The sequence below is a fragment of the Chiloscyllium plagiosum genome, chromosome 23 (genome assembly GCF_004010195.1).
Source record: "Chiloscyllium plagiosum isolate BGI_BamShark_2017 chromosome 23, ASM401019v2, whole genome shotgun sequence".
NCBI classification, from domain to species: Eukaryota; Metazoa; Chordata; class Chondrichthyes; order Orectolobiformes; family Hemiscylliidae; genus Chiloscyllium; species Chiloscyllium plagiosum.
Window position 1 is genome coordinate 2,207,809 of NC_057732.1, and position 19,078 is coordinate 2,226,886.

At 38.8% G+C, this 19,078-nt stretch overlaps 1 protein-coding gene across 7 annotated transcripts in view; it reads left to right on the top strand.

The window, feature by feature from the left end:
• cdk17 (cyclin-dependent kinase 17) overlaps positions 1-19,078 on the top strand; it is a 227,635-nt gene that overhangs the window by 76,609 nt on the left and 131,948 nt on the right. For 5 of the 7 annotated variants that reach the window (XM_043713291.1, XM_043713284.1, XM_043713283.1 and 2 more), the window contains 2 exons: positions 2,408-2,604; positions 16,146-16,294. In XM_043713291.1, the coding sequence (XP_043569226.1) occupies positions 16,168-16,294 (127 nt within the window). In that variant the 5' untranslated portion in view covers positions 2,408-2,604; positions 16,146-16,167. Of the gene's footprint in view, positions 1-2,407; positions 2,609-16,145; positions 16,295-19,078 lie in introns of all 7 variants that reach the window. The other 2 variants (XM_043713285.1, XM_043713286.1) reach the window with 2 other exon arrangements.

Sequence of the window (19,078 nt, forward strand, 5' to 3'; positions counted from 1 at the left end):
CCCCTGCAGAGTTAGTTTAAACTCCCCCCAAGAGCACTAGCAAACCTCCCCCCAAGGATACTGGTGCCCCTCAGGTTCAGGTGTAGACCATCCTGTTTATAGAGGTTCCACCGTCCCCAGAAAGAACCCCAGTTATCCAAAAACCGGAATCCCTCCCTCCTGCACCATCCCTGTAGCCACGCATTTAAGTGTTCTCTTTCCCTATTCCTCGAATCTCTATCACGTGGCGCTTTTAAAGGGGGAAAAAACCTACCCAGGTAAGCTTACACTAACTGGTTCCGGGTCTCGGCTGCCCCTCTGGTCGTCGTCACTTCCCCCTGGTGCTCCCGCTCTTTCTGTTAAGAGAGAGTGAAAGAGAAAAAAAAACAAAACACTACCGGTACCGGTAAGTACTTTTAAAACCAAACGGTCTTACCTTCGCTGCTGCTCGCACTGGAGATGACCGGCGGCTTCGAAGGGTGAGTATAAATACTCACCGCTTTCCTTCCCGGCTGCCCCTCTGGTCGTCGTCACTTCCCCCTGGTGCTCCCGCTCTTTCTGTGAAGAGAGAGTGAAAGAGAAAAAAAAACACCGCTGTCCGCTACCGGTAAGCACTTTTAAAACCAAACGGTCTTACCTTCGCTTCTGCTCGCACTGGAAATGACCGACGGCTTCGAAGGGTGAGTATAAATACTCACCGCTTTCCTTCCCGGCTGCCCCTCTGGTCGACGTCACTTCCCCCTGGTGCTCCCGCTCTTTCTGTGAAGAGAGAGAAACCTTTTATAGAGGTTTACAAAATTATGGGGGGCATGGATTGGCAAAGTCTTTTCCCTGGGGTGGGGGGAGTCCAGAATTGGAGGGCATATGTTTATGGTGAGAGGGTAAATATATAAAAGAGATTAAGGGGCAACGTTTTCACACTGAGGATGGTACATGTATGGAATGAGCTGCCAGAGGATGTGGTGGAGGCTGGTACAATTGCAACATTTAAGAGGCATTTGGATGGGTGTATGAATCGGAAGGGTTTGGAGGGATATGGGCTGGGTGCTGGCAGGTGGGACTAGATTGGCTTGTGATAATTGGTCGGCATGGACAGGTTGGACCAAAGGGTCTGGTTCCATGCTGTACATCTCTATGACTATGACTCCAGTTTAGAACTTCAACTTTTAGATCCCTGTCTATCCTTTTTCATCATTATTTTTAAAGCTAATAGAATTATGGTTGCTGGCCCCAAAGTGCTCCCCCACTGACACCTCAGTCAGTTGCCCTGGCTTATTTCCCAAGAGTAGGTCATGTTTTGCACCCTCTCTATTCGGTACATCCTTGAGTGGGAAGACTGAAACAGACTGTTTCCAGAAACCAGACTGGTGCTGACCAAGTCTGTGTGCACATTGCCATACCATTCACAATTCACCTGACTCTTATTATTCTACTCAAAGATCACCTGCCCTTCAGTGTGAGTATTATATACTGCCTCGATGGAAACGCTTTAAACTCTGTCACCTCCATGTCAGCTCCACGGCAGTTACCTCTTTCAAAAGGCTTCAAAGGTTCCATCTGATGAGAAGATCCAATAATGGATCGGCTGTCCAGCTCAGCATTCAGCACATTCACTTATTGTGAATGAGTTGTTGCTGGCATTGGGATACAGTTAATGCTTTTGACACATTTAAGGTTTGTCTAAGGGCTGTAGTCTTACATTTATTCTTTCCCCCAACCCTCAAAACCCCAGCATCAGGCCGGGAGAGAGTGGTGCACAAATTGAGTGGCACGCTGGGTGAGATAACTACATGTTGGGGCCATCCTGCTTGATTGTGGGCATCACAGCATACAGGGCTCTCTCTGCTTGCTTACACCTGTCCTGGATCCTTCAGTTTCAATAAATGGATTATCATTACGTAGCATATTTTTCAAGACTTTGCTCTTTTTTTGTTCCACACGAAGGCCTGTCTTTCAATAGTTATTTTTTCAGGTGATGGGAAGGTGGAAAAAATGTGAAATGTTTTACCTTATCTAATGCTAATTGTTGTAAAACAATGAATATTTAGTTTTCAAATTTAACTTTGAATCTTTTTTTTATTAATAGCTATTAACCATTTTCTTTACTATTCTATTAATTATTTCTTGGAGTCATTTACCTGATGGTTACAATTCTGTCGATTATGTTCTGAAGTGATTATTATTCATATCACTATGATGTTCTAGTAGGTGTAAGTTGCTATTGGCACAGTTGCCCTAATGCTGATATTGTGAGCTCAACATTGGAAATTGTTCTAATATTTGTTCTGAACAAGTAAGTACCATAAGGTGAATCATAAAACTGTAATTGAGATGTCTTTTCACCACCCAGTTACTCTTAGCATACTATTTTTAACTGTGTTTGGTTTGTTTCGTATAACTATTCATAACTATCTCTTTCCCATTACAGCACGTGCTTGTCTACAAGAAGAATAGAGCAACTATTGGCTTCCATATCTCACTATTTCAATAATTTTGTAGAAGATTGAAAAGTAGATAGCAATCTAGATTGTGGGAACAAATATTGAACTTTAGAATCCTGAAGCTGAAGAATGAAAACGTAAAGGAATGACCATATTTAAGGATTGGAAACTGTGACTGAGATATGTGAGTAAGTCTCATTATGAAAGTCTCTTTTTATTTAACATTAATTGACCCAAGAAAAAACATTGGCTGCAAAAGGAGGTCTGCTCTTGTCGAAAATGTTATTGATTTTTACTGAAAATCCTCTTGAATTTCCTATTTATGAAAATAATAACTCTGAAATTCCCTCATCATAGTCTTAAAGTCATAGAAACCTATAGCTCAGAAAATGACCCTTCAGTCCAGTGAATCTGTGCCAGTCAAAAACAACCATCTAAGTATTCCAATTCCATTTTCCAGCACTTGGCCCATTGCCTTGACTGCCTTGGAATCTCATGTGCACATCTAAATACTTTCTCAGTATTCTGAGGGTTTCAGCCTCTATCCTCCTTTATAGGCAGTGAGTTTCAGATTCCCACTACCCTCTGGATGAAAAAAATTCCTTGCATCTCTTCTAAGCATTCTGCCCCTTACCTTAAATCTGTGCCTCCAGTAATTGATTCGTCAGTAAGGAGGATGGATTCTTCCTGTCTTCCCCTACTAATTTTATACATCTCAATCATGTCCTCTGTCAACCTTCTCCAAGGAAAACAACCCCAGTTTGTCCAGTTTCTCTTTATAACTGAAGCTTTCCAACCAAGGTAACTTCCTGATAAATCTCCTCTGCACCATCTCTCATACTATCACATTCATACTATGATGTGAGTTTCAGAACTGAACATAATACTCTTGCTGTGGCCTAACCAATGTTATATACAGTTCTAACATAACCTTCCTGCTTCTAGGTGCTTCCCGGGATCCTACCACTCATCATGTTTTCCATTGTCTTGTGTGTCCTGCCCAAGTGCATTACCCAAAATTTTATCCACATTGAATTCTGTTCGCCATTGATCATTTTCTTGTAATCTAGTGTGATCCTCCTAATTATTTATCACCCTAGCAGTATTTGATATATCTGTGAAGTGATCAACCTTCTTCTTGCATTCAACGATAGAATCAAACAATAATAAATCTCAAAAGGAACAATTGGTGACAGGTATTTTTGTGGAGCCACCTTCTCCGGTTAGTTAATTATCCATCACTATTTACAACTGGAAGTGGCAGTACTGAAAAGCTCTCAATTGATCCATTTGTGGATCTCTTAGATTTGTGTTTAGCATGTTGTTTCTATTGTGTTAGGTATCAGGCAAGCCTGTTCCTCACGCTCACCCTCTCCCACATCCCAAACTTCCATTAATTGAAGTATTGGACTTTTTGCTGCCAAGCTTGGTCAAGTACTGCGGATGTCAGAGGCAGTCAACTCTGCTCTTGAATTCAGTTTTTTTTCTGGAGTCAACAGGTCCTGGTGGAAACCAAGCTGAACATCTTGGTGCAGGTTACTAGCACTGTTAAGTGCTGTTTGATAGAGTACCTTCTTTCGATCAGTAACAAAGGGACATTAGTGAGCAATGCGGTTTTAGAACTGTAGTCAACCTTGGTTGCACAGTTGCCAATAAGCTAGGTATTAATTTCAGACTTCATTTGTTATTGATTTTAAATTCCATCGTCTGCCATGGTGGGATTTACATGCATGTTCTCAGAACATTAGTCTGGAACTCTGGATAACTAATTCAGTGACATTACTCCCTACATGATCACCTCTCATTTATTCTTGCATTATGTCCTTCTATTCATTCTGGGGGCAATGAATGAGTGCATACTGTGAATGCACAAGATTTAAATGTTGAAAATATCGAATACATTGTATTCCTACAACAATCAACCTGAAACATGAGACAACCACTTTAAGTATGGAATCATTCACTGAAATCCAGGAGGGTTGGACACCGTCCTCCGGCTAAGATATCTTTTCACGGTTATTTTCAGAAGTGCAGCAACAACTAAACACTGAGTTATGATCTCCAAATGTTAAACCACATTTGCTTGTGGAGTCATTTAGATTAGATTAGATTAGATTAGATTAGATTAGATTACTTATAGTGTGGAAACAGGCCCGTCGATCCAACAAGTCCATACCGACCTTCCGAAGAGCAACCCACCCAGACCCATTCTTCTACATTTACCCCTTCACCTAACACTACAGGCAATTTAGCATAGCCAGTTCACCTAACCTGCACATCTTTCGACTGTGGGAGGAAACCGGAGCACTCTAAGGAAACCCACACAGACACTGAGAGAATGTGCAAACTCCAAACAGACAGTTGCCCAAGGTGAGAATTGAACCCAGGTCTCTGGCGCTGTGAGGCACTGTGCCACCGTGCCGCCCCTTAGCACTCATTGCAGGCAGCAACATTCGTGCTTTAATATTTCAATTGTTTGTGCACAGCAGAATTACATATGAAGCCTTTGGTTTACGTATCTGCTGTCCTCTGGTGCTTTTGACATTTGCGTTAAATCTCTGTCTTCTGGCTATTGACCCTACTGCCATTAGAAACTATTTCCTCTTATTTATTTAATAATACCTCCATGATTTTGAACACCTGTAAAGCTAGCCTTATTCCCTTCAGAGCAGAGGACTTCACCCACAATCTTTGTTGTCATCTCACGTTTTACTGAAGTTCCATTTTTCTGGTATCATCAAAAATTTGGCTATATGAATCGATAATTTAAAAATATTGACATTGTGAACCATGATTCTGTTAATGAATTAGAGATTTATAACAATTCTAGTCGGGGAGAAAGAGACTCTTTTTACCAATGAAGACTTCAATGCACCAGGTTCAAATCACAAATTGCTGATTCCAGACTTTAACAGCAATTAGCCTCTTCACTGATTGAATGAGAAAATTGGAGTAACAAGACTATGAAGGAATCACTTTACTACTTATAAAGTTTTAAGTGCAAAATAAATTGAAGTTTTGACATTACAGCATCAATATTTGCAAAAATATAAAAAAATCAAAATTACTGCACTTTTAACAGATAATTTTGTTCATTCATCCTTTTATAATGGTAGCTGCAGTTTTCAAGGAAGACTTGCCTCTTGCCTTCAATCACTGTCCAATTCCTGTTTAGCTAGAAGTACTTCCATTGTTCTGAAGTACATTCCTTGAAGTTTTCTGGGACCTATATTTTACTTTCACAGCTCCTTTCTCCAACTGACCAGGAACAATTGAGCATGTGCACTACGTTCATCAATGCTACAGCCACAGGCTGAATTGGAAGCTCCTGTGGCTGCATGTGGCCCAGGCTGGTGTTTGCCCAGGTCTGCTTTACATCTTGTGACAGATGCCAGAAGCCTGGCTTAGAGTCAGTGATTCCATCCCTCTTCCTAAAACTTCTCTGATCATTCCATGTTGTAAAGGTTATACCAATGGCCTGGTAGTGGCACTTTGGCACAATTCTTTAGTGTGGCTATTTTAATAATATCCCTATAATCCTCTGATAATTTCATAGTCTTCCACCTCTCCAGCTTTTTCCTTTAGAACCATTTTGTGTTCCATCCTAATTCTTTACACTGACCCTTTTTTTGAAATTGATCTTGCCTCTTTTGCCCACTGCACCTGGTCAGTTTGAATCATCACTTGACTGGATCTAAGCTTTTAATTCCAACTCTTCTCTGGTGTGCGAGAGAGAGAGTCTGCCTGTTTGTAAACAAACAATCTTTGCTATTCATGTCATTACTGCAAATGGGTGCATTGGTAGTATGGCCTTGACGAAAACTTAAACTTGCTAATATCTTATTGAAACCTCCCCCATGACTATATTTTCCACCACTTGTATAGCAAAAATTGCTGAATCTTATGCTAGCATACTCCACTGTTGCTTTATCTATAATATTGTGTGAATCATTACTGGTTGCAGATATTTTCTAATCAGCCTAGCCAGAGATTTTGTTACATGCTTCGGCAGGGCTTTAACCAGAGCCTCCTGGTCCAGTGATAGGGACACTACGGCTGCACCACAAGAACCCATCATATTATAGCTGTGTTTTGGTTCAATTTTTATTTTTTTTTCCCCAAAGGGAATGCTTTGGGACAGTTGTCAGGTAGAATGTTTTCAAGTGTTCCATTCAGCAAATGGGCTGATGGCCATCAATGCCTGGTGGTGAAAATAGTCATGGAAAATTTCTTTTATGAATTCAAATCAAAGAGAAAATAATTGCTTGTAGAAATCCTTGAGGGCAGCAAAATAGAGGGGTTCATTGGTATGACTATAAAATATTTAAGGGATGACCCCTGCTGAGGAGTTTTTGAAGAAAAAATGCATGTAAGCTGATGTCCAGAATACAAATAAAAAATAAATAATCCCACATGGTAATCAGAAAAAATGTGAATATCACAAGACGATGCAAACATTTTGAAACAAGATGAATACAAAGTACTGAATGTTTTGTATTAATACCTCTTACAAGTATTCAAAGGAAAAATATTAGCAAATGCCATCTTTAAACTTATCCCAATTAAAGTATCAGTAGCTTCACTTTAAATGAGGTAAGGTTTGAGGCAGACTAAACTGGTATAAAACAAATAAATCTTTTGAAATAGATATTTTTCCAGTGTACTGAAACATCAAGAGTGTGGTTGTAACACACTGACAATTTTGGAGGACTCTTTGACTCTGAGAAGATGGCAACAATTTTGAAATAGTCATGTGATAGTCAGATTTAAAAAGATGTTAAACACCATAAATACGGATTTGTTAGTCTTGCTTTCCTTCCATGTAAAAGTAATTAAATAAAGTGATTTGTTAATTTCAAGACAATGTAATGAAACTCTGAATGCATTTAAATAAAAAACTGGCTCAAAGTTGGGTAATGGTAAGTATGGGTTGGAAAAATCTTTTAGGCTGGTACGAAGTCCTGATTGGGCTCGTTGCTGAGGCTCACTATTGCTCTGTGCTTTGCATCAGTTTTCTGAATCCAGGCCATTTATGTGAGGCAGTCCAATTTAAAGCTTATACCAAACTATGATGGAAGCTCAAAACTTGATGAATGATTTGAAACTCTAGAAGAAAGTGAAGCACTGACTGATGAAATTTGATATAAATGAAATTAGTTACATACTCAAAGAAAAATAAATGATGTACATATTTGATGAATAGTATTGAATTATCTGAAGGTGACATTGAAAGAGATGTTTCAAGATTAGACTTAAACGTTTCTACCTAAATATAGCAATCAAAAAAAGACAGTAATAGAATGTTGAAGTACAAAGTTAAATCAGAGTCATTATTGTACTCTTTGCTCTGGACAGACAGGACCGTTGAAAATTGCATCCAATTCTGGTTGTCAAAAGTTAGAAACTGTTCAGAGAACAGCTGTATCTGATCTCCAGTGCTAGGAATCCGAGTCATCAGAAAAGTATGGAGGAACTTGAAATTTTCAGTATGGAAAGGATACCTCTGAGAGGTGATCCTAAATGTGTCTAAGTATATTCAGAAATTTAATTTGATGTATTACTTTTTAAATTCAGTTGGTGCACAAGCTGGAGACAGGGGTTTGAACTGATAAAAGGTAAATAAAGGATTACTACATTCAGCCTCACATGTCCACAGTTGACAGTATTTGAACTAACTGAGCCAAAAACCTACATCCATTATTATTATCTTTTGAATCAATATGATGAAACATACGTTTTGGATTTGTAATTAAGCAGTTTTAGCATATTTTTACAGTTAATTTTAGAGTCAAATTTAGATACTGTCAGTAGATATTGTACACCAATGGTTCCCAAACTTTTCAGAAACATGGCACAGTTCAATGAGCCAAACAGTTCCATGGCACACCCACTTTCTTCAGCTGAATTGATTGCTCATAAACATTACATCTACTTGCATATACTATAGTTAGAGGTTTACTAAAGAAGTTTACAATACGGTGCATACAACAAGCTAAAGAATCAAATGCATTAATGTTTTAGATTTCTTTTACATTGGTTTAGCAGCAGACCTTGCACAGTTCTTATGGCATGCTGCTTGAAAACCCCTGCATTATACAATTGTTTATAACAAATGTTTAGAGCATTTTTTAATATAAAGAAGAAATAACATAACTGGGACATTAATGGAGTAGTAGCAATATCATTTCAGTTGTAATCCAGAGGGCTAGGCAAATGCCTTGGGGGTCAAACCCAATTAGTGAAATTTGAATAAAATTAATAAATCTAAACTATAAAGCTGTCTGGATAATGGTAATCTAGCAACTTTTCATTGATTATTGTAAAAACACAACTGTACACTACCAGCAGAACATAAGCCACAAGTCGCAAATGTGAAGTACTCTTCACTTGCCTGGATGGATGTCACTCCAATTACATTCAAGCTCAACGCCATCCAGATCAAAGCATCCTGTTTGATTGGCACCCCATCCAATGCATTGTTCAACGTCTCTTCCCTTGACACGTACTGGCAGCAATGTGTACCATTTTCAAGATATATTGCAATTATTCTCTAAACCTTCTTTGACAGGGGCTTCCAAACCCTGTGGTTTAGAAAGTCAAGGGCAACAGTTGCATGGGAACATCACCTGCAAGTCCCCTCAACCACACAGCTTCCTGACTTGGAATTACATTGCAATTTCACTGCATCTAGATAAATATCCTGCAACTCCCTCCCTAACAGTGTTGCAGGTGACACTAAACCCCGAGGGCTGGAGCAGTTCAAGAGTCAGTTCATCACCACCTTCTTCAGAGCAATTAGGGGTGGTGGAACATGCTAGTCCTGTCAGTGACACCCTCATCCCCAATGAAAAACCAAAAAAATTGTTATTTTTAGTTTTAAAATACTTTTCCCCCAACCTTTGTATGTGTGTTTGTGTTGTGACAAGCATTCAGAGTTTCAATAAGTGAATAAGCCATACTTCTGTTTAACTCTAAAATGAGTTTGTACCTGATCACTTTTTATATTGGATATAACAAGCTGAGGATTTGGTGAAATCGCAGACTATTTCAAAAATTGGAACAGATAAAACTTTCTTTTAAAAAAATCTCTGCTTACAGACTAAAGAGGAGAAAAATCAAACAGTTAGATTGAGATCTCTCCCATCCACACTAATAGAATAAAGAGCATAAAAATAAAGCAACTGAGTTTGATAATTTCTATCCAAGGGTCCTTTGGAAGATGGGACATGTCTACTGGAACATATTAAAGCCTCCAACCTGTATTTTCCAACCTAGATGGAGGCTAATATGGTTCCCAACATTGTAAGGAAAGTTCCAAGAAGAACTTAATTGATATTTATCAGTTCATTAGTTTGACATCCGGCATGGGGCAGATGCATGAAAGAATCATTACTGATGTTAAAGGAGGTTGTTACTTATAAATTTAATTGTCCTATCTTGAAGTCACCAAGGTGTCGGATGAGGGAAGTTCAGTAGTGTGTTGCCTGTTTTGACTTGTTAAAAAAATCCCTTTGGTAAGGCAGAGCACAAGATGTTTTTTTTCTGCAATGTCAAAGTCTTTGGTACTACTGCAAATGTAAAGAGCATATAATGTAATGCACAGTAGAATGTGGGTTAAAAACAATTCCAGATGGATTTTGTTCTGTTTCAGTTCGATGACTAGTGAGCACTTACAGGTGGGACCATTGTTCTTTATTAGGTATTGAGGAGGTGGTGGTATAATAGTAATGTCACTGAACTGTAATTCAGAAATCCAGGCTGGGACATTGAATCCCACCATGGTAGGTGGTGAAATTTGAATTCAGTAAGATCTTGAATTAGAAGCTAACCTAATGGCAGCCATGTTGATTGTTGTTAGAAGCCCATCTAGTTTTATGTCATCCTTACCTGGTCTAGCCAACATATGACAATGGATGCTTGCCTAACCAGTAACATCCAAGAACAAGTTACAACAAAGAAGGAGGTTGATTTAGATTTTTTAGTCTGTTTTAGATTAGTTTTCTTTTGGTGAGTGGTGCCTTGGTGCACTCAAAACCCATTTTGAAAAATACTGTTGCAATAAACTTGCAATTTCATTGTGCATGTTTTGCAGATCTGTCCTGGTTTTTATCAATAATTTGGGATATAATCTGCACAATTACACATATAAAGACTGATGTAAGTGTTAAGATTGTGGACACTTTCATGCAGACCATTTATTGGTGTTGGGCGAATTAGCTTCATTGTCGACAGATGTTTCCTTGAGTATATTCAGTGACCTGATCCCGCTTGCTGATTGGGATAGAGAATTCCAAAGATTAATTGCCCTCCGAAAGGAGATTTCTCCTCGCCTGCTTATGGTTGTGGGCAGGGCGAATGCCCAATGTATACCATCTTGAGGGAAGCATTTAAAAAGGTAGAGAAAGATCTTGGCATTATAGTGCATTGATCTCTAAAGGTGCATGAGCAATGGCTTGAAGACATTGTGAGTGTGAATATGGTCTTAAACTGCTTTTATAGGCAAATTGATTTATAAGATGAAGGATAATATTTTGACCTTGTGCATAGAAACCTAGGAATAGATTACCGAGCCTGTCTTGCCATATAGTTAGGTCATAGTTGATCTGCTACCTCAATGCCACTTTCTCCATATCTCTTAATGCATTGAGATCATTTAATTTCTGTCTTGAGCATGAGTTTCCTTTGGAGTAGGGAGTTCCAAAGATTCACCAGCCCTGAATGAAGAAGTTCTTTCTTGTCTCAGTCTTAGAAGGCCTACCATTTGTACTGAAATTATATCCCTGGTCTTAAACTGACTGGCTGAAAACGTGCTATCTGCATCCACCCTGTTGCATCATGTAAGAATTTTGTAAGTTTAAATGTGATCACCATTCATCCTTGAAAACCTTATGGAGTATGGACCCAGTTTCCTCAATCTCTCCTCCAAAAGACCACCCTATCATCCCATGAATTAATCTAGTGAACCTCATTTGATCTCCCCCCATCTCCTTTCTTAAGTAACGAAACCAAAACTGTACACACTACTCCCCTGTGTTGTCTCAGCAAGGTGCTGTGCAACTGGCAACAACTCCTCTACTCAACTCTACTTGAAATAAATGCCAACAAACTGTTTTCCTTTCTAACTGGTTATTGCATCTGCTTGCTAACTTTAGCAGGGTTATGGAGAAGACCACCTAGGTCCCTTTGGACACCTGCACTTCCCAGCCTTTTCTGTTGAAAGAGTGAAGGAATCTTTGACTATGCCAGCATTTATTGCCTAGAAGGCAGTTAAGAGTCATTCACTTCGCTGTAAGTCTGGAGATGTGAGTAGGCCTGATTAGGTAAACAGGGTGGATTCCCTTCCCTAAAATGAACCAGGTCGGACTTTAATGGTGGATTGATGGTGTAGTGGTAGTGTTACAGGGCTAGTCATTCAGAGATCCATGCTAATGCTCTGGGGAATGGGGTTTGACTTCCACCGTGGCAGATGGTGAAATTTAAATCAATGAAAATTTGGAATTAAAAGCTAGCCTAATGGTGACCTGTGTAACCACTACCAATTCTTGTAAAACCCCATCTGGTTCACTAATACCCTTTATGGAAGAAAATTTGTCATGTTTACCTGGTCTGGCCTGTATATGACGCCAGGCGTACTTCCATGTGGTTGACTCTCAATTGCCGTCTGAAATGGCTGTAGCAAGCCAAACAATGCAAACAGTGATTAGTAATGGACGGCAAAAGGCCAAGCCAGGAACACCCACTTCCCAAGAAGAAATACATTTTTATATATGTCAATTGAAACTGTAGTTACATGGTTACCATTCAGTTAGCTTTAATTCCAGATTTTCATTGAATTCAATTTTTTCCATCTGCCACTTAAGTATGAAAGCCAATGTGCCCTGAACATTAACCTGGAGTCCTGGATTACTAGCCACATTATCATTTTACATTGAAAGTGCAAAATGATCTCCATGTTTTTATTTCAAAACTTTTTACCCAAACTATCCACATAACTCTTTATGCTGTTGGAAATCATAAATTTATCAATCTCTCTTTTAAACATACTCATAGACTGAGCTTCCACAGCCTTCTAGTGTGGAGAATTCCAAAGATTCTCAACTCTAAATTAAAAATAAATCTTTTATTCTCAGTCCTAAATTATGTCTCCTTGTTTTTAAATCATGTCCCCTGGTTCTTCATTCCCCAATGAGAAGAAACAACTTGCTCACCATCTTCCCTGTCCATCCCTTTAAGTATTTTGTATTCTAGAGAATACAGATTCAATTTGCCCACTGCCTTTTCAGGACAGTCCTGACATCCTCAAAACAACTCTGGTACACCTTTGTTGCCCCTCTCTACTGCAATGATATCCTCCCTGAGATAAGGAAACTAAAACTGACATATGATTCCAGGTTCAATTCAAGCAGTACCTCACTACTTCTCAACTGAAAACCTGTTGTGGGAAAGGCTAACATTCCATTCGCCTTCCAAATAGCTTGTTGCATGCTTTACTAGCAGTGCTAAAGCTTATTCAGAGATGAGATTTATTAATTAAAATAAATTCAGACAAAATAAATTTAACTAATGCATAAGATGGCAGAATACAACCACCTGATGGAGTGGGTGATATTTTGTGTGTCAGTTGTTTTGCTGCAAAGAAAGTTAAATGGAATGCTGCCTAGAAAGTCAATGTTTTCAAATTATGTGTAATCTAAAACCCACCTATGTCTACATGCATACATAACATTTGTATTCACAACGTGACCTAGTGAAAATGAAAAGGAAGCCCTGTAAACCAAAACGTAGCCCTCTAGAAAATCCCAAAAGAAGTCCTTAGAAAAATTTGTACCCTTGTTGAAGTAATTTTGCAAGTTCATAAATTAGTGCGATTAATTTAGAAGTAGGGTGGTACAACAGTATGAAAAGAATATTGTACCTGTTGAGAGGATATAGAAAAGAGTAACTGGAAGACCTTGTGTGGTGACCCATTATTCCGAAAGGCAACCTTTTGTTGTCAGCTGTGTCCCATACATAACCAAGTGCCAACAGAGCCGATGCTTTCATCAAGATTTCCAAAGAAGTGATGAAAAAGGCTAGTAACAGATTAGAATCTTAGCAGATAGATGTATTTAGTTCTACAGTGGCAAGACTTCATTTAACCATGGCAGTGTCAATGATCAGAGCACTGACAAGGATCTTTGTGGTACACTGTTTCCTGGAAGAATTAGTATAGGACAATGGACTTCAACTCATGGACGAGAATTTTGGGAAGTTCACTTTGGAGGCAGGCATCAACATTCACCTTCAATTGAATGAAGAAGCAGAAAGAGAAGTCAAAATTGTGAATTCAATGATGCACAAGAACCACACCATAGAAATTATCTCTATTTGGTTACAGTGTAATGTCATTAAGAAGTGAATACTTCCCAGCAGAATTGCAAAGGAGGTTTAAAAACAGAAATACATATTTTAGAATGGAATCTCAAGCCAATTATAATCTGACCATATAAAAAAGGCAAAGTATCTAGGAAAAATCAACAGCAAAAAGCTGCAGAGGTGCTACTATCCCAGACATGGTGAAAACTCTGTTAACCTGAGTATAAAGTCAGAAACCACGGTCATCAGTGAAACATCAGCCCGCCTTATAATGTCAGGGTAACTGAAGGGACAGTTCAGGAGAAATAGGAAACCATTGATCTTCTGTGAGCCAAAAAATGAGACCGAGAATGATTATCTCAGAATTTGGAACAGCCATATCTATACTGCATCAGATAATATGGGACAACAATATGTATATTGACAGTGTACAGAGTGGCAAAACAATTCCAAATTCTCACTAAGTGCTACAGGTCAGCTCGCGAGCAGTCAAACAAAAGGAACCTCTCTCCTTGCTGGAATTCAGTCGTACTCAAAAGAAATTAGAACTACAGAATCTCAACAATCTGTAACTAAGGATTGTGAAACCAACTGTTCCAACTACCAATGTCAAACATATTAGTAACCATCACTAACAACGATAATGTTAAGCTATTCACTCTTCACAAACAATTCCGATACTGCTCTGTAATTTGTTCATTTTTAACTTTTATCTTTTTGGAATTATCCAAAGATTAAAAATAGGGGCATGTGTTATGTTAGTCTTTCTTTTTGCAGATAATTATTATTAAATGTACTTTGCTAACTCAAGTACGACTTGTTAAATTGGCTCCTATTAAAACACAAGTCAGTTGGGGTCAAGTAATCGATTTTAAGTTAATCTTGTTGCGGCCATCTGAGAGAGTGGATGTTTATCCCTCTTCAGTGGGGAACTTAATTAATTAGAGTTCTCGTCTGGAACCAGAATAAATTGAAAAGCATTACCCTGGGTCCTGTTATAACAAGATTTGTAAATGTGTGCTAACCCAACAAAGTCAGCTTGTGTTGGATTGGTAGGTCCTGGTCTGCAGATGTTTCAAAATGGTTTCAGTGGGAGTGCTTATGAAAAGCCTGAATCACAGCGTGAGCAGGATATACCTTCACAGGTATTAATCCCTTTTCTGATATGCCTGAAATTCCTTAAATTTACAGTTCTGTCTAAGTTAGGTGGCAAGTATTAATTTTGTAGTCAAACTGACTGGCATAAAGAAGCCAAACTTCGTATATTGGCTGACAGGGAAGTGAAGACTAGACAGCTGGACATTGAATCAATGAGTGGCATAATGCAATTCTTAACCATTAAAGATCAGTTTGAAACCAGTTTTATACTACTTTGCTCAGATGCAAGTGCAGTGTGTTCAGTGTGGCATTGTGATAAATGGGGAGAACAAAAACATGATCCTAAGTGTATATTTACTTATGCTTATCAATTCTTCTGTTGTTCTTTTAAAATCTAGGCTACGCAGAGCTGAAGACCTGATCCAGATGTCAAAATAAGTGGGAAGCATTGTTGTTCCCAGTTTTCATTATGTTAATTGAATAAAGCTTTATTTCTTTCATTGTAAAATAACAATGAGCCTGTCTTCATATTGCACCATTTAGGTCCCAAAGTGGTTTACCATTCAAAAAAAGTGCTTTTGAACTGTTGTTACTATTACTTTGCAAGGAGATAAGGTGGTCAGTATGTGCACAACAAAAGCAATGAGGCAAGTGATTAAATAATCTGTGATGGAGTGAGTTGAAAGATGAGTATCAGGCAGAACCCTGAGAACTATCTTACTCCTTATCAAACGGTGCCACAGAGATCTTTTACATCCACTAAAGGGGGAAGATACTGGAGGGGATGATGTGGGAGGCCTCCTTAGTTTGAAACCTCTTCCAAATACTGGATTCTAGCATCAACTGAGATGAAAGTCAGAGTACCAAGTCACAATCTAGATTGGAATAGAAATGGAAAATCTTTAAAAATGATGTGCAGGACCAGATTTCAGGATTCCATCTCCCATTCCTATTTGTGGGAATTTTGGCTAGAATGGGATAAACAGTCCACACCTTGGATTTCTTGGGTTGATATGCCCTCTGGAGAAAGACTTTTCCAATTTCTGTAAATTCTTTTGAGCTTCAGTGATTTGGGAAAGTCTTGTAAATTCAGATAACAATGACATTATTTAAGTTTTTTTTTTGTTTCAGTTGATATATGAAGAAAAGAACTTCCAGCAAAGTTTTATTTGCTTTATTGAAGTGAAGCTGAATCCTGCTGCACTTCAATTTTTTTAACTGATGGAATTAAATGAGCTGCCAACTAACTGAAAGTAATATGTTTAATTTCAGGCTTCTATGAATAAAGAATTTCATGGAAAAGATGAAAAAATTCAAGCGACGACTTTCTCTGACCTTGCGAGGCAGCCAAACAATTGATGAGTCTCTGTCTGAGCTTGCAGAGCAAATGACCATTGAAGAAAATAGCAATAAAGATAATGGTGAGTTACCTTTTTAGGAAAGGTTTAGAATCAACGTAATGCAATATTTGTTAAGTGATTTATTTGACTGTTGTCTGTTGTAATATTCAGTTTTGAATAGAATCCTGGACATAAATCACTAACTATTCTTTATGAAAAGCTTTTGATTGAGGTAACTTTTTAAAATCAGACTCTGTGACGACACAGCAGTCTTGATCATTTATGAGAAAACAAAAGTTAATTTTAGTTGTTCAATCCAGACTGTGAATTTTGGTCAAATTTATTCTGCTTCATGTAATTTTCTGCACCGTTAAAAGCTTAAAGCTTGTCATGTTTCTGTGAGATGTTACTTGATTGACTACAATAAATTATCACTCCATTAATAAAGGCATAAAGTGCAAAAGCAAGAACATTTTGCTAAGCTGTTACAAATCATGTGTTAGCCCTCACCTGTTCATTGAATTGTGGTCAGTGAAGAAGTGGAAGCTCCAGCGCCAACTGCTTTTAAAACTGTGGCCATACTTTTTCTGTTTACTGCAGTAGGGGTTTATCCTCTCTCGGCTGCAATATGAATCCAGTAATAATTTGATTGGAGAGACTTGGCTGCGCACTGCCAGATGTCCAAACACCAGTTGATGACAGACCCCTTGAGCTATGTCTTCAAGTGAAAATGGTTAATCATTTTCAATAATCTATTTGAGGTACTGCCTGCTCAACACCAACACCCCCACCAGCCGTGGAGGTGGTGAGCAGATACGAGGATTGGGAGTGCTGTCTTCATGCTCCCTCAGTTTTAAAGGTTATTCTCATTTGCTTGCTAGGAACAGACCTAAAAATATCCACGTAAAAATTGGTCACAGTGCCGGGTTATCAGCTCACTTTCATTCTTTTACAGTTTCCAGTCTGGAGACAATTTATTAGAAGCATTCCAAGCGTGAAGGGCTCAAGTTATTGGAACAACAATAGAAGTTGGAATTGCTCTTCTTTGAGCCGAGAAGGTGTCTGTAGGCACTTTGTTTGGATGGTGAAAGTAGATTTGAGCTGTGACATTCAAACATCAATTCAATAGAAAGGAGGGAAAATACAGACTATGGACATTAGCAGGGGAGTGGGAGTATCTGAATAGCTGTTTTGAAGATCTGCCTCAGGTATATTAGAATGAATGTACGGTTCGATGAAATAATCACCTAGATGCATAAAGTAAACAAAAATGTCCAAGTGTATGAACTGGGAAATTTGAAACAAATGAGTAAAAGAACTGGGTATCTTGGGGAAAAAAAGATGAAGTATTGGGGCTGCTCGCAACTTCATAGCCAAAGCATTCAAAGAAGTAAGAATGGAAAGCAAATGCATTCCATGAAGAGGCTAGAACATGCAAAGTGAGGAATTGAAAGTGACAGTGAAATTAGTTGACTTGCCATGCATTTAAATGGCATTTAACATTGTAAATATAATAAAATAAATCTGAAACAAAAGCATAATGGTTAAGAAAGTCAGGTCTGATAGTGTTTGTAGAAAGAGAAACAGAGTTAAAGCTTTCTGACAAAGGGTTATTAATTTCTATTTATGATGTCAGCTCATCTATCTTGTTATAATGCTGTGTGCATTTAGATATTGAGCCTTAAGTTTGACTTACGACTTCTATTTACTCCAGTTCTAATTTCTACTGCATTCCATTCTCAGCTTTTCTATCTCAATTGCATCTGTTCAGATGTCACTATTGGCGGAGCTGACTCTCAGCGATCTTTTTCCTCACTGTCCCCACTGGTGAACAGGGCCTTCAGTTGTGTCAGATTCATTTCCTGGCTCTTTGCCTATGCAATGCTCTTCCACTCCTTCCCAGAACAACAAAAAGTTCCCCATGCCTTTATTTTCCACCCTTGTCATCTCCTCATTCAAAGGACCATTCTCTGCCATTTTCTGCACCTCAAGCAGGATTTCCCACCAAACCCACTCCACTGCAAGCATTCTGCAGGTACCCTTGCTTCCACAGTACCTTGATCCAGTTCTCCATCAGACATAACACGTGCGGACTCCCCCCATGGCAACTTTCCATGTAATCATAGGTGTAACACTTGCCTTTTACATGTCCTCCCTCTTCAGTGTTCAAGACCTCAAACATGTTTTCCAGGTGAGGCAGTATTTTACGAGTACATCTTTAAATTTAATCAGACTAGGTTTGCAGAACACCCCTGCTTGCCATTTCAAGAAACCACCTTGCTGTCATGCTAACGTTTCATAGAAATAGAAAATAAGAGCAGGAGTACGCCATTTGACTCTTTGGGTCTGTTCTGCCATTTATTGTTGCAATGGCTGATCATCCAATTTAATAACCTGTACTTGCTATTCCCCCCCCCCCCCCCCACTCCCAATTTCCTTTAATCCGTTTAGTCCCAAATGCTCTATCTACTTCCATAATAATATCCTGAAATCATGCAATGTTCGACTACTTTCTGTGAAAGCAAGCTCCACAAGCTTGCCCCTCTCTGGGTAGGAATTACTCCTCATCTCAGTCCTAAATTATTTCCCAGTATCCTTAACCTACGACCTCTGGTTCTGGGCCATTGAGACCATCCTCCTTGTATCTCCCCTGTCTAATCTTGTTAGAATTTTATATATTTTTGTGAGGTCCCTCTAATTCTTCTAATCCTAACCGATTGAACCTCTCCTCGCATGTCAATCCTACCATCCGAGGAATTGGTCTGGTAAACTTTCACTGTACAACTTCCTCAGACAAGGAGACCAAAACTATGCACACTATTTCAGGTGTGGTCTCACCAAGGCCTAGCATAATTGCAGAAGACA